This window comes from Carassius carassius, chromosome 46, assembly GCF_963082965.1.
Source record: "Carassius carassius chromosome 46, fCarCar2.1, whole genome shotgun sequence".
Taxonomy (NCBI): Eukaryota; Metazoa; Chordata; class Actinopteri; order Cypriniformes; family Cyprinidae; genus Carassius; species Carassius carassius.
Window position 1 is genome coordinate 20,782,097 of NC_081800.1, and position 16,653 is coordinate 20,798,749.

General features: G+C 36.9%; 1 protein-coding gene across 1 annotated transcript in view; it reads left to right on the top strand.

Moving 5' to 3' along the window:
- Positions 1-12,714, top strand: part of LOC132129545 (MICOS complex subunit mic25a-like) — a 63,696-nt gene extending 50,982 nt beyond the window's left edge. Inside the window, exon 7 of the mRNA XM_059541174.1 lies at positions 12,374-12,714. Coding sequence (XP_059397157.1) covers positions 12,374-12,397 — 24 coding nt within the window. The 3' untranslated portion in view covers positions 12,398-12,714. The remainder of the gene's footprint in view (positions 1-12,373) is intronic.
- Positions 12,715-16,653: the final 3,939 nt, after the last annotated feature.

Genomic DNA, 16,653 nt, shown 5'->3' on the forward strand with positions numbered 1-16,653 from the left:
ACCTATTTTGAATGACATGAGGGTGAGTAAATGATGAGTTTTAGTAAATAATTTTTTGGGAATTATTTGCACTGATGGATCTTGCACAATAAGACATTAAACATTTATTAAGAAAGCAAATAGCATTATTTTTTATTGTTGTTTGATGAAGACTGATCACTGTTACAGCTCCGCAGTGAAGCAGTGTCCCTATGGACTGTCTTTTCCTCCAAAGCCCTTGTTACAGAATGTAAGAAACCGTGCACAGCAACCTTTTAATCACCCGACGCAACTCCACCATGGCTTATTGAAGCACGACCGATGGCGTGAAGAGCTCTTCGTAGCCTAATTCAAATCCCTCAAGCTAAAGGCAGGTAGCTCAGATGTGACTGTCCAAAGCTTTGACTGGGACTTTCCCCTTTTGTACATGTTAAACAAAAACTGCACATTTTTTTTTTTTTATATTTTTATTTTTTACAGTTTGTGCACTGAAATTTTTCCTCATTTTAGTACAGAACCTACAATTTTGGGGGGACAATTACCTTAGTATGTATGCATTTAATAGGGTAATCGATATTACATGTTTATTAATTAATAAATATTAAATAAAAATAAGTATTAGGAAGTAAACCAGCTGAAATTTATTAAATTAGTAGCTTAATTTACTTGTGATTAATAAATTTTTTCCATAGTTACAAGTTCCATGTTCCTTATTTATGTAATTCCATCATTCAATAATGCAAATGAGTTCACTTTTGTTAAAAGTGAAAACTTAAAAGAAAATTGGTTTTGTTATTGTCTTCTTGCATTATTGACAAACTATTTTCCTGTTTGACACTGTAAAGGTGCTTTGACAATCTGTATTTTAGTAAAAGCTAAAAAAAAAAAACAAACCTTTTGATAATTGATTGAGAATAACTTTAGTGTGTAAACATTCTCCTTTTATTCAGAAAAATCACAGAATAAAATGGTTGTTGTCAAATGAAATAACAGTGTAGAATGATGGTAAACTTTAACTTCTACAGTCCTGCTAAAAATACATGCCTCAGTGCTCCATGGCAGTCACAAGGCTTATCCAATCTCTTCCTTCCTATTTTTTTATTATTATTTTTTGCCGCTTTCTCATGTAAGACCAGACGCCTCGAGCCTCCATCCATCCATTCTTCACAGTGGGATTATTGATTTCATTTTCATATTGCTGCAGGTCCTTCGTTGTAAACAACCTTCCCCTCTTTTCAAAAAGTGAATTGATCCTCGGTCTGCCTGTGTTAGAAGGAACCAATCAAAGCGAACACCATTATCTTTCTTTTTAGCAGCCGCTTCCCTTTCTGTCCTCCTTTTGTGTCCGGAAATAATAGAGCTTGCATTGGAAAACAACATCAAGTATAATGGCAAGTTTGTTGGCGGCACAGATTTGAAAAGTTTTATGAAAGTGCCAAGCTAAAGTGGTTTGAGTTCAGGACAAACTTATTGTTCCAGCAGCACATTTACACAATATAATAGATGGCGAGGATTATCTTGTTTGCAGTAATGACTCGAAAATCTTCACATGGCCACACTGAGAAAGACCTTGAGGGAAATGGATGGAGGGGCTTTTTCTTTATTTAAATTTTATTGCACATCTATAGAAATGTGTGGGGTGGGTTGGCGAATTAGAAATCTGTGATTTGTGCTGTATTGAATTATACGACAGAGACCATTGCCTTGCCATTTCTGAAAGCCTTTACATCAAAAAGGTGCACTGCTGTGTGGACCCAATTACATGTGTTAATGTATTCGGCCCTGGAGACACAACATATACACGTAGAGTTATGGCTCTTGATCATTTAAAGCATTCTGCCTTAGGAAGTACATTAAATATAATGGAAATTCTGTTATCATTTGCTCACCCTTAACTTGTTCCAAACCTGTATGAGCTTCTTTCTTCTGTTAAAAACAAAAGAAGATATTTTGATAAATGTTGATTGGCACCATCAACAGTTGATTGGCACCATTGACTTACATAGTAGGAAAATACTCTGTATTTCAGTGATGTCAGTGGTGCCCATGAACAAAAACAACTTCAAGTTTCTTCTTGGAATGAATCTGATGGTCGTGTTGGGTGTTGATGGAAGATTTGTGTGTTCCTCACAAAAAGTTATTGTATGACTTAAGAAGACTTTAGAATGTAGCTTGAGAGTTGTATGGACCACTTTTATGATAGCTTCCTGGTACTTATGTGTCTTTTTTTCAGGATTGAAAGATTCAGACCCCATTCCGTGTAATTGGATAAATCAAAATCTTTAAGGTTTTATCTTAGTGTTAAATCTTTACAGCAGTTGTGTTAGTTAGGCCTTTGTTGCGAAAATAGATTAAATTTGCACCTACAGTTCTCCTTGTGTGGAAGAAGGGATATTGGAAACAAATGTGATAATGCATTGTGCTTGTAATACAAAAAGATCAAATTAAAAAAGTATGACTACATGTTTGGCTCACCGCTCTTTGTAGTCGTAATACTCCATTCATCTTTCAATCTATACTTCTTTTGTGTGTTGCTTCTGTGCTTCCCCTTCTAATCGGTCTATCGCTATTGTCTGCACTTTGCACTATCAAACTGCATATCAAACCTATTCTGAATCAAACCTATTTCTTCTTTTTGGCTCAGGCTTGCCACATGGCCTATGAACATCTTTACAAAGCCTTGAAGCAACAGTCAGTGGGGAACCCGAGGTCAAGAGCCTGAAATACAGTGGCCGATGTGACTTTTCCACAGCAGAGCCGCAGTTGCACCACCAGGCCTTCCTTCTGATAACCCCGAATCCATCGACCAGACAGAAATTTTCCTATTTTTAAAGCAGCTTCAAGTCTTGAACTATAGAATCTCTAAATTTACTTGTGTGGATTTCACTGAGTAGCACTGCAGTCGACTCTCTTTTTTTCCCCAACACTCACCATGTGTGATAAAAGTGCATTAGGAATTGCTTTCTTGCTTTGTTACCCCAAAAGCATCCGTGTGCTGTTTCCCATTTGGCAGCTGAACAAGGTAGTTCACTTTGTCTGTCTGGTCTCTAGAAGGTATTTTCTCTGTTTTATTCTATTGAAGCTGTTAGGAGGAATAGAAAATACTGTTTGGACCGGCCATCACTCTTTCCACAAAGGCAGGTTTGAAGTGCCTCCACGGACTGCCTTCAAAGACATAAGGAGAGCAACCAAATTGTGGGTTCCTTTACTTGCAACAAATAGGGGTTTGTTTGCCTTTTTGTTTTCAGAATAAGCTTATTGTTTTACAGACAATTTGTATGGAAGAAATCTCTTTCATCTCCATCATCTAACTAGTACAGGGATATATTGTTTTTGCTGTTCTTTCCAGTGTTGGGGTTACAGGTATTACAGGTATAACCTATTACAGGTAACGCAATTTACATAATCAGATTACTTTTTTCAAGTTACTAGTAAAGTAACGCATTACTTCTTTAATTTACAAGAGAATATCTGAGTTATTTTTTCAAATAGGTAACGCAAGTTACTTTTTTTCCAATTTATTGATTGACCGCTCTCCTGTCCTCATGTTGAGAGAAATCAAATGTTACTGTAGTTCTAAAATAAATAAGAATATGCCTTAAATCATCTCACTCTCACACACACACACACACACACACACAACACGTTTGTTTTTGTGAAAAGTGGGGACATCCCATAGGCGTAATGGTTTTTATACTGTACAAACTGTATATTCTATCGCCCTTCACCAACCCTAAACCTAACCCTAACCATCACAGGAAACTTTGTGGATTTTTACTTTCTCAGAAAAACTCATTCTGTATGATTTATAAGTGTTTTGAAAAATGGGGACATGGGTTATGTCCTCATAAGTCACCCTCTCCTTGTAATACCTGTCATACCCATGTCATTATACAGAGTTGTGTCCTGATGTGTCACAAAACAAGAGCACACACACACACACACAAAAAGATTCAGCATTCCTCAAAATGAATAAAATAATGCAACTCAGAATATGACGCAAACCTGCACTGATGAAAATGCTAATGACAAAATGGCAAAATTTTCCTTTGATTCATATATATCCACTGTGAAATTATTGTTGAAATGAAAATAAATGTGTAAAAAGTTTATTTTAAGAGAGTTTACTTTCTAAAAGTTCACAGGTACATATGTGACCATAGTTCAAGAAATACCCAAATACGGATCTTTGTTATTCAGTAAAGAAGGAGGATTTGACTTATATAATAATTCATTTATATAAACTCATATAGTCCTTGTGCCATACATCTTGTTATTGAATGAACTGATATTGGAAAAGGGCTGCAGGCTGAAAATGTAATATTGAGTTTCCTCTTGCACCTCATATTTATGTTGTAAACTCTTTAGTTAAAATGGGGCTTTTGTTTGGATGATGATGATGATGCCATTAGAGCAAAGGGCATTTCTAGCTTTATTTCCAGAGATGAAAAGGGCAGAGGTCAAGCATATATTCGTTCTTCCTCACAATGTCCTGTCACACCAGACATGATGTAGTGGCCAGGGAGCTAGGGGTCATGAAACCCGCCTGACCTTTGAAAAAGAAAGTAACTGACTTTGTGCTCGTGTTTGAAAGATAAAGTGTGAGTCTGTGTTTGTGTCTTTCAAATGTTCTGATGCTCCGAAGAGTGCAATCTGTTTTAGCGTCAGCTTCAGTTGTATGAACAACCGTTAGGGCCTTATCACACCAAGTATGGAACAAATGTTCATTGTGAAAAAGATTTTAAACAGAAACACTGTACATAAACGGAAGCATTGGTAAAATATCCTCTGTACTGATGTTTAAAAGTTTGGGTCAATAAGATTTTTGTAATTTTTATTTTATTTCGGGAAAGGCTCTCCAAGCCTGCATTTATTTGCTCAAAAATACAGTAGAAATGGTAATATTGTGAAACATATTACAATTTAAAGTAACTGCTTATTATTTTAATATATTTTAAAATGTAATTTTTTACTGTGATGCAAAGCATAATTTTCAGCATCAAGACTCCAGTCTTCATTCTTAAGTGTCACAGTATTCTTCAGAAATCATTCTAATATACTGATTTGCTGTTCAAGAAATATTTCTTAGTATTATCAATATTGAGAAGAGTTGTGCTGCTTAATGTTTTTGTGGAAACTGTGATGCATTTCTTTGATAATCACCTATTTGTACAAAAAATTATTTAGTTTTAATGTAGCCTGAAATTTATTTCACTCTTGGAGTGAATAGACCTTTTATTGGTGATTTGTTTTGCATTTTAATTTCGCATTTGTTTTGAATAGGCCTTTATAGTATTTTGTCCATGTTGGCTCTTTTTTGAGAAAGAAATTGACATACCTCAATGAAACTTCCTGCCTAATGAATGGTAAAGTGAGAAAGAGGTAGATCAGCTCTTATCAGGCTCATTAAATGTCTTATTCAGGACATGCTTTACGCCAGATGTGTCGTGGACAGTGTTGGGAAGGTTACTTTGGAAATGTAATAGGTTACAGATTACAAGTTACCCTGTTTAAAATGTAATAGTAGTGTAACTTTTTCAATTACTTTATTAAAGTAATGTAACTAATTACTTTTGAGTACTTTTTGATTACTTTTCTAAATTTGTGAAAATTAAAGAATAATAAATGAAAGCATATACATCAACTTAAATACAGTTATCTAATAAGCATGTGACGTATTCTGTGTAATAAACTCCTGAAACATTGGTGGTTTTTTTAAACTGCTGTCTCTTTGTATATGATGATAGTTTTCTCAAAATAAGTAAAATGCACATGAAGTGACACAGAGCAGTTCTAGAAATTATGTTTATGTGCTCGTGTACTCCTACAGTATATTGAGATGGCAGAGGTTGAAAACACAAATGGATTTGTATTTATTTTTAAATAAATACATTTGTAAAATAATTTTACATTTTTGGTTACCACAGTTAAACAATAGTAACCATTTTCTCTGGATTTATAGTTAAATATTAAAATGTTAATTTTCGTAAGGGTTGTGGTGTTGTCTCTCGTAGCTCCCCCTAAACCTATAAAAAAAATCTGAATTTTTTTCAGCTAAATTACTACTGTAACATCACAACAGATAATAATGATGTCCTTTATATAGTATTTTGAGTGATGACTGATGAGCAACGTGCTGCTGCTTGATTAATTAAATAAAAAAACAAAGACAAAAAAGCATCTCTACAGATGAAACTGACCTGAAACCCTGAACAGTAGTTCTGCTTCTCTGCTCCAGCTGTGCGCTTCCACAGTCCTCTCTCTCTCTCTCTCTCTCTCTCTCTCTCTCTCTCTCACTCTCTCTCTCTCTCTCTCTCTCTCTCTCTCTCACTCTCTCTCTCTCGCATTGATTACTCTGAGTCTGATCCAACCCGTTTGGCGGAGGCGCGGAGAGCGCGCGAGTCATGACTAACAATTCATGACTTATTAGAGATTTAATTATCAAATGGCGGATTCGCAAATGATCGCTTTAGTATACAATAATGATATTAAATAGTGGGGCAAAATCGGCTGTCAGGCCACCGGGAATTGTCCCGGTTCTCCCGGTGTCCAGTCCGCGCCTGATTTCCACAGACACGCAGAATGTGCAAGTCATATATTGCATTTTTGGGGCTTAATATTCACAGACACTAGTCGATGTCATGTTTTGATTCAAGTGTACTGACCTACTTTTGATTTAGTCATCCAAAATGTGGGATATTCCGTCCGCGTTAGGCATTCCGTTTTTATGACTGGATTCTACGAACCAGACTGTATTTCCGCATCCCGGAAATTATTAGGGCGGTATGTCTCAGAATAGTCAGTGCAATTTGGGAAAGAAATCAGTTAAATCTGTATGTGGATGTGTGTAAATATTCAAATGTAATCCCCTTTGTAATCGTTAAAAATTTCATAAGTAACTGTAATTTAATTACTCATTTTTTTCGTAGTAACTGTAACTAATTACAGTTACAATAATTTTGTAATTAAATTACGTAACGCCGTTACATGTAACTAGTTACTCCCCAACACTGGTCGTGGAGTACTTCCTCACGCATATTTGATTGAGTCACTTTTTCTGCATGTATGCCAAAGAGCTACTGGAGGTCAGGGCCAATATTCAGTTTTGTGTGTATTTTATTTATTTATACACACACACACACACACACACACACACACACACACACACACACACACACACACTATTGTACAATAAAAAAAATACATTCAAAATTTTATCTAATGTTTTATCTAAGGCAAGCCTTAATGGCATACACCAACCCAAAATGAAAATTTTGTCATTAATCACTTACCCAAATGTTGTTCCAAACCTGTAAAAGCTTTGTTTCTCTTTGGAACACAATTAAAGATATTTTGGATGAAAACTAGGAGGCTTGAGACTGTCCCATAGACTGCCAAGTAAATAAGTGTTAAGGTCCAGAAAAGTATGAAACACATCGTCAGAATAGTCCATCTGCCATCAGTGGTTCAACTGTAATGTTATGAAGCGACGAGAATACAACAAAGTCATTATTTTTTATTTATTTGCATACAAAAAGTATTCTCGTTGCTTTTTATTTTCTGTAATTATACATTGTAATATTGACGTCACTTCCTGTTTGTTGTTGGCGGCTGTACTGCGTTTGAGCTCCGTCACTATATTCTTTTCATTGACTATTTTTAACTCAAAAATCAATTGTATACATCATCGTTTCCGTTTATATAACGTGTGAATATATCCTCTATTGTATTCTACAACAAAAACAATCAGAGCGCCTCGCTATCACTAGTTTTATTTTGATCTCCCGGGTCCGCTATTAGCTTTTAGCCCGTTAGCATCAGCGGCGTGGTTGCAGCTAACTGCGCTAACATTGCTAATACTCTATTCACACACATTACCACTGCTGTACTCACTGTTACTTGCTTTAATGGCGGATGAATGTCTCCACTCTGTGCAGCTCGAGCTCGAGGCCTTGGGAAAGCAGATTCGCGACCTGGAGGTGAGGCAGGCCCAGCTGAGAGAGCGGAGAACCGCGCTGGAATCATCCCGGGCTGACGCTCACAAGTCCGGGGTAAGTATACAGCGATCTGTTAACAGTCCCACCACGTCTACTCCGTGTGTTTCTCTGCACAGGCCCGGTGCACCCAGGACGCGATCTTCCCAGATGTCCTTCACTGCGACGCCGGGACACCACGGACCCTGGGTGCATCCACAGCGGAGGACGCGAGCCGGGTCCCGGGCGACGACTTCTCCCCCTCCTGCCTTCGACATCTCCATCCGGAACCGCTTCGCTCCCCTCCGCGAGACAGGACGCGACGCTGTGATCATCGGAGACTCCATCGTCCGACACTTAAGTGCTACGTTAGCCGAAGGTAAAGTGCACACTCATTGTTTGCCTGGTGCTCGTGTTCTCGATGTTTCTGCGCAGATACCCGCGATCCTGAAGGTCGACGAGAGCCCCAGAGCGGTCGTGCTTAACGACACCACGCTGCGGCAGACGGAGACGCTGAAGAGGGACTTCAGCAGCCTGATCGAGACGGTCCGCAGCACGACGCCCGCGGCGACGATCGTCGTGTCAGGACCACTGCCCACGTATCGACGAGGACACGAAAGGTTCAGTAGACTTTTTGCTTTAAATGAATGGTTGTTGTCATGGTGTAAAGAACAGAAAATGCTATTTGTTAATAACTGGAATCTTTTCTGGGAGCGTCCTAGGCTGTTTCGCGCTGATGGATTACACCCCAGCAGAATCGGAGCGGAGCTGCTCTCTGACAACATCTCCAGGACACTTCGCTCCATGTGACTAGTAAGACAATTCTCTAATAACTATTATGATGAGTTTTGTTCCACCCGCTTAAATGATAAAAGTACTTGTGCTGTAAAAACTATTAAGACTGTGTCTGTTCCCCGAATAGTGAGGTCAAAATATAATGTAGGATCTAGAAAAAATCTTATCGTAATTAAACCAGAAAAATGTAAAGTAAATGAACAAAAACAATTTTTAAAGTTTGGGCTCATAAATATTAGATCACTCACACCCAAAGCAGTTATTGTAAATGAAATGATCACAGAAAATAGTTTTGATGTACTCTGCTTAACTGAAACCTGGCTAAAACCAAATGATTATTTTGGTCTAAATGAGTCTACTCCACCAAACTACTGTTATAAGCATGAGCCCCGTCAGACTGGTCGTGGAGGAGGTGTTGCAACAATATATAGTGATATTCTCAATGTTACCCAGAAAACAGGATACAGGTTTAACTCTTTTGAAATACTTCTGCTAAATGTTACACTGTCAGACATGCAAAAGAAATCTAATGTATCTCTTGCTCTGGCTACTGTGTATAGACCACCAGGGCCGTATACAGAATTCCTAAAAGAATTTGCAGATTTCCTCTCAGACCTTCTAGTTACAGTTGATAAGGCGCTAATCATGGGAGATTTTAATATTCACGTTGATAATGCAAATGATACATTAGGACTTGCGTTTACTGACCTAATAAACTCCTTTGGAGTCAAGCAAAATGTCACCGGGCCCACTCATCGTTTTAATCATACACTAGATCTAATTATATCGCATGGAATCGATCTTACTGCTATAGATATTGTACCCCAATGTGATGATATTACAGACCATTTCCTTGTATCGCGCATGCTGCGTATAACTGATATTAACTATATGTCTCAGCGTTACCGTCTGGGCAGAACTATTGTTCCAGCCACCAAAGACAGATTCGCAAATAACCTGCCTGATCTATCTCAACTGCTATTTGTACCCAAAAATACACATGAATTAGACGAAATTACTGACAACATGGGCACTATTTTCTCTAATACATTAGAAGCTGTTGCCCCCATCAAATTGAAAAAGGTTAGAGAAAAACGTACTGTGCCATGGTATAACAGTAATACTCACTCTCTCAAGAAAGTAACTCGTAGTCTTGAACGCAAATGGAGAAAAACTAACTTGGAAGTTTTTAAAATTGCATGGAAAAACAGTATGTCCAGCTATAGACAGGCTCTAAAAACTGCTAGGGCAGAGCATATCCACAAACTCATTGAAAATAACCAAAACAATCCAAGGTTTTTATTTAGCACAGTGGCTAAATTAACAAATTACCAGACGCCACCTGATTCAAATATTCCACCAACGTTAAATAGTAATGACTTTATGAATTTCTTCACTGATAAAATAGATAACATTAGAAATACAATAGCGAATGTAGATTCTACAGCGTCTAACACTTCAGTTTCATCCATCGCACCCAAAAATAAACTGCAGTGCTTTACAAATATAGGACAGGAAGAGCTAAATAAACTTATCACTGTATCTAAACCAACAACATGTTTATTAGATCCTGTACCCACTAAATTACTAAAAGAGCTGTTACCTGTAGCCGAAGAACCGCTTCTCAATATCATTAACTCGTCGTTATCTTTAGGTCACGTCCCAAAACCATTCAAGCTGGCGGTTATCAAGCCTCTTATTAAGAAACCAAAACTAGATCCTAGTGTACTGGCAAATTATAGGCCTATTTCAAATCTTCCATTTATGTCTAAAATTTTTGAAAAAGTTGTGTCTGCTCAATTGAGCACCTTCCTGCATAAAAATGATCTGTATGAAGAATTTCAGTCAGGTTTTAGGCCCCACCATAGCACAGAAACTGCACTTGTTAAAATTACAAATGACCTGCTTCTTGCGTCAGATCAAGGCTGCATCTCATACTCATAGATCGATTACAAAACTATACAGGTATTCAAGGGCAGGCTCTAAGATGGTTTAGATCCTACCTGTCCGATCGCTACCATTTTGTTTACTTAAATGGGGTGTCATCTCATTTATCATCAGTAAAATATGGAGTGCCACAAGGATCCGTCCTAGGTCCCCTTCTATTTTCAATATACATGTTGCCCCTTGGTAATATTATTAGAAAATACGGAATTAGCTTCCACTGTTATGCTGATGATACTCAGCTATATATTTCAACGAGACCAGATGAAACTTCCCAATTATCTAAGCTAACAGAGTGTGTTAAAATTGTAAAAGATTGGATGACAAATAATTTTCTCCAATTAAATTCGGATAAGACAGAGATATTAATTATTGGACCAAAAAACACCACACAGAATCTTGTAGATTACAATCTGCAACTAGACGGATGTACTGTTACTTCCTCTACAGTCAGAAATCTGGGTGTTATATTAGACAGCAATTTGTCTTTTGAAAATCATATTTCCAATGTTACAAAAACCGCATTCTTCCATCTTAGAAACATTGCCAAGCTACGAAACATGTTATCTGTTTCTGATGCAGAAAAGCTAGTTCATGCTTTCATGACCTCTAGACTGGACTATTGTAATGGACTTCTAGGTGGTTGTCCTGCTTCGTCAATAAACAAGCTACAGGTAGTCCAAAATGCAGCAGCTAGAGTCCTTACCAGGTCAAGAAAATATGATCATATTACCCCAATTTTACAGTCTCTGCACTGGCTACCTATTAAGTTCCGTATCTGTTACAAATTATCATTACTTACCTATAAGGCCCTAAATGGTCTAGCTCCTGCGTACCTAACTAGCCTTTTACCACGCTACAACCCATCACGCACCCTAAGGTCACAAAACGCTGGACTTTTGGTAGTTCCTAGGATAGCAAAGTCCACTAAAGGAGGTAGAGCTTTTTCACATTTGGCTCCCAAACTCTGGAATAGCCTTCCTGATAATGTTCGGGGTTCAGACACACTCTCTCTGTTTAAATCTAGATTAAAAACGCATCTCTTTCGCCAAGCATTCGAATAATGTATCTCTTAAATTGTGAGTGTAGTTGCATCTGCATTTTTATTCTTTAGCTTGGGTTAAACTAATTTTACTTTGTTGGATCAGCAGCTATGCTAATGATGTCTCTATTTTGTTTCTATGTTTTGCCACGGGATTTACATCCCGTGGTAACTAGGATTTACACAAGCTCCAGTCTGGATCCAGAACACCTGAGAAGAGATGATGCTGACCCTCAGAGGACCCCAGATGATGCTAACCTTGAATCAACAAACAGAACTAACAATTATTGCTACATGTGTGACTGCATCCTATAATTACTATTAATTAATAATATTGATAGTTCATCATCTAGCTGACTACGTCTTGTATTATTATTATTATTTTTATTTTTCTAAAATCCTGTCAAACGTGCACAAACTACTAGCTACTACTAAATATTGTAGAAACATAATTTTCTGTAAAGTTGCTTTGTAACGATTTGTATTGTAAAAAGCGCTATACAAATAAACTTGAATTGAAATTGAATTGAATTGAATTGAATTTATTAATTGAATTGTTGTAATTTTATCAAATTGTACATTTGATTCTAAAAGACCTTTATCGTCTCCCATTTTTGTTATTCTCTCCATTTCTGAACAGAATCTGTTGGTGAATCATGCATAGAGAGCCATTCATCTGTTGGATTTCACGGGCCGCTTCATCTTTAGCCTCTCCAGTCTATTACCATCTGATCCCAGGACTCCAAGCTGCACTCCACTGTACTGAACAAGCTGCATATTACAGGCCACTATGAGTATTCCATTATCTGTAACAGTGCTGAGAATGGGATCACAGACATGCAAGGCTTGATTTTATAAGAGTACACTCAGGAAATCCTGATACTTTTATTTGTCGGGATTTTATTTATGCATTGTATTTTGGCAAAAGCATATCTACATAAATGGATAACTGCCTAAATCTGGTCCTGCCTTTATCTTTTGTTGTTTTTCACTTTATCGTCACTTTATCAAATATGGTCAAATCGAGATCCGTTATGACAGTAGCTATGTTTCCATAACCATGTTTTTATCATTAATTATTATTAGTTTGATGTATTGCATAAAAAATGAGTGATGGAAACCAAATTTCAGAAAAAAATTCTTTAAGTCACCCAAAAAGTTTTTATGCTTATTTGAGTTGGTTTTGACTTGTGTGAAAAAGGGTTAATGCGAATAATAAAGATCTCGCTGTAGAGCATCTGAAATGTTATGGTCATTCTGAAGTGCCCGAGCAAAGTTTGTCGTGAAACTGTTTCTGTATAATTGTCTCCCAGAACTGTCTTACACAACTGCGTTCCCAAACAGCAGCATCCACCTCTGAAAGCAATGAATGCATTTGTGTTTCGTCTGCTCGCTCTGAGGCACAAGTAATTTATTATTTATGATTTTTTTTATTTTATTCAGTGGCTTCTACTTTTCTATTTTATTCTCTTTGACTTGTTGGACTGAAACAGTGCTAATTTGCTAATTTTTGTATGCGATATTCCAATTTTCTGCACAAGTTATATTCGCAACTTTGGATGGAAACCCAGCTAGTGTCTGTTAGTAAATATATATATATATATATTTTTTTTTATATATAAGCCTGACATTGGCAGTTAAAGGAATAGGTCACCAAAAAAAAAAAAAAAACATTGTCTTTTTAAATTCTCTCTCATGTCGGTCCGAAACACAAAGACAAAGTACTCTTACATTTATAATAGTAATACGTATTATTATTTTAATTAGAATTATATGTTTAATCAGTTACAGAAAGTCAGAAAACCTTGAAATTACTTGGAGCTCACAGCAATAAAAATTTAGTAATAATAATAGCTATTATTATTATTTTATAATATAATATTTATATTTAGTATATAATATAATAATATTCATAATATAATTTTTTTTAATAATATATAAGCATTATTATTATTATTGTTTAATATATAAAATGTTAAATACTTTTTTAAATTAGAAGTATTATATTATATTATATTATATTATATTATATTATATTATATTATATTATATTATATTATATTATATTATATTATATTATATTATATGTAGAGTGCACACAATTTTGTGGTCTGAGTTAATGAAACCTATTTTTTAAAATCAGATGAAATGATTCATCGCAAGAGGAGAGATGTAGACGTGATTGATCGGTGACTAGTGACACCGTTTCAGTGTCGTACACACACAGACATACCAGCTCAATTTGTTGCTTTTGACATGGTCGGGTCTCCCATGTGAGCTCAGGCAATTGTGGTGAGATGGCATCACACACACAACCCTCAATTATCCAGCTGACACACACTGCATCTCCACACTCGCTTCAGATGCGCACACACACTACATGTCAGAAGGCACACACCTCACTGTCAAGACTAATGAGGTTCTCAATCCATGCTAGCAGGATTGACTTGGGAATTTCCTTGTTAAGAATACAGCCGAGCCGAGGCGGGTTGCCTTGGCTGGTGTGGAGGGTAAACAAGCATACAATGTTTTGGGGCAACTAATGTTTAAATCAGTGCAATAGCCTAAAAGTCAACCTGAAATCAAAACTCGCCCTTTCTTAACTGTAAGGAACTTCTTTTTCCCTTTAAATCTTTAAATAAATTTCTTATGACAACTGGCTCATTAGTGCTTCCCACAACCGGTTCAGTGCACCACCATTTATCTTTAACACCGAGATAAACAGAAAAACACTTTGACATGCTGTAATGCTTTAGAAAAACAAACCGCATGTAATTAGACAGGGTGCTAAAGTCTACGAATGTGCAAAAACCTCTAGCACAAGAAGGGCCAAAGGTTAACATAGTAAGTCCTCCATCACACACCAATGACGTCTGACAGCTCGGCCATACACAGCTCACATTAAAGCAATTTCTCATCCCTAATACTGTCACCAAACTATTGAATATATACTCTAGGGGAAAACATGGTACTTTGTGAATGTGAATTTAAGTTTGCAAGAATTGGTTGTAACTAGGCCGCTCAGTAGAACACAATGTGCCAATTTACAATCAGATTTAATTCTGTGAAAGTAAATAATAATAATAATAATTCATTACATTTATATAGCGCTTTTCTAGACACTCAAAGCGCTTTACATTGTGAGGGGGTATCTCCTCATCCACCACCAGTGAGAGGAGACAGAGTGATGAAGCCAATCAGTAGATATGGGGATTGTTAGGAGGCCATGGTGGTCAGAGGCCAATGGGCGAATTTAGCCAGGATGACGAGGTCACACCTCTACTCTTTTCGAGAGACATCCTGGGATTTTTAATGACCACAGAGAGTCAGGACCTCGGTTTAACGTCTCATCTGAAGGACGGTGCTTGTTGACAGTATAGTGTCCCCATCAATACACTGGGGCGCTAGGACCCACACAGACCACAGGATGAGCACCCCCTGCTGGCTTCACTAGCACCTCTTCCAGCAGCAACCTAGTTTTCACAGGAGGTCTCCCATCTAGGTACTGACCAGGCTCAGCCCTGCTTAGCTTCAGTGGGAAACCGGTCTTGGGCTCCAGGGTGATATGGCTGCCGGCAAATCATGAATGTCTACACCAAATTGTTGAATCAGGTTGATGTTTTTCTAATAAATAGTGCATGGGGTCACTGTTTGTGTGTGGTTCACATTTACAGTGATGGTAGCTATCTGTGGGCATGTCTGATAGATGAAACCAGAAACCAGATTCTACACTACAGCCAAGACTTGGGACATCTCTATGAATTCCTTCTTCATGAGGCGACAGCAGCAGAAGGTCAGTGGCATACAGGAGGCATTTAATTTCTCTGCCCTCAGGGTCAGACCAGGATATGAGGACTCATCAAGTGCTGATGCTAATTCAGTAATGTGGGTATTAAATAGAGTTGGGCTGAGGCTTCAGCCTTGATGGACTTCTTTTGTCTGACTGAAATAATCGGGCCGTATGTCATTGATTTTGACACAGCGTTTATGCCCATTGTGTATATGTCCTTTATGATGTCATATGTCCTTCCTCTTTTTACTTTGGATAAGTTTGAGTCAATTATGTCATACTTCCAAAAATAAAATGGTGATTGTGAAATAAAATGAATAATGAATGTAGGAGCCAGCATACTGAAATTAGTTCAAATTTTTTTTTAATGCAAAAAGTAATTTAAAAAAAATATGAATTGCACATTTTTTTTCTGAAAGATGTTGATTTGTCTGTTAAATTTTTCATTCAAATTGTTATGCTTAATATCCTTTGAGCATCAATGAAAACGATAATTATTTAGAATTTTTATTTATGCTTGTAGGGGATAGTACTTTTATCACTGATAATGATAATTATTTTATTTTACTTCTTGTGAGGGAAATGTATTTTTGAGCTTCACTGATTTGTTTTTTTTATGTTATATTTTCTTTGAAGTGGATATTATGTTATTTTTGCACATCAGTGCTATTTTTTTACATTTTATTTTTGCTGGTAGAAATAAATATTATATTGCATATTGTATTCTTTTTGCACATAAATGATAATTAAAATTATTTTATTAATTGTTTTTATGTGATAATGTGTTATATGTTAATAATAATGATCATTATTTTACTTATATTATTTTATGCCATCTCTATGCCTTAAAGACTTTTTTGTGAGATAAACAGCACTTTGAAAATGGAGTGCCTGTGTTGCTGCCCTTCTCAAAAAAAACACAAAACAGAGTCTGCATTTAAAAAACAAAAGAGCACTGAGCATATTTAATCAACCACGTAAGTGAACATACTACCTTTGTCAGTCCTAGCTGAAAGAATGCCCTTTCTATCCTGAGATCCCTTCAGTGTCCATCCCACGGTCTCTGTTGATCCACCTCTCACCCTGCCAGCTCAATCTCTGTCCTTCCCGAGCATGTGCTCCTGACATTT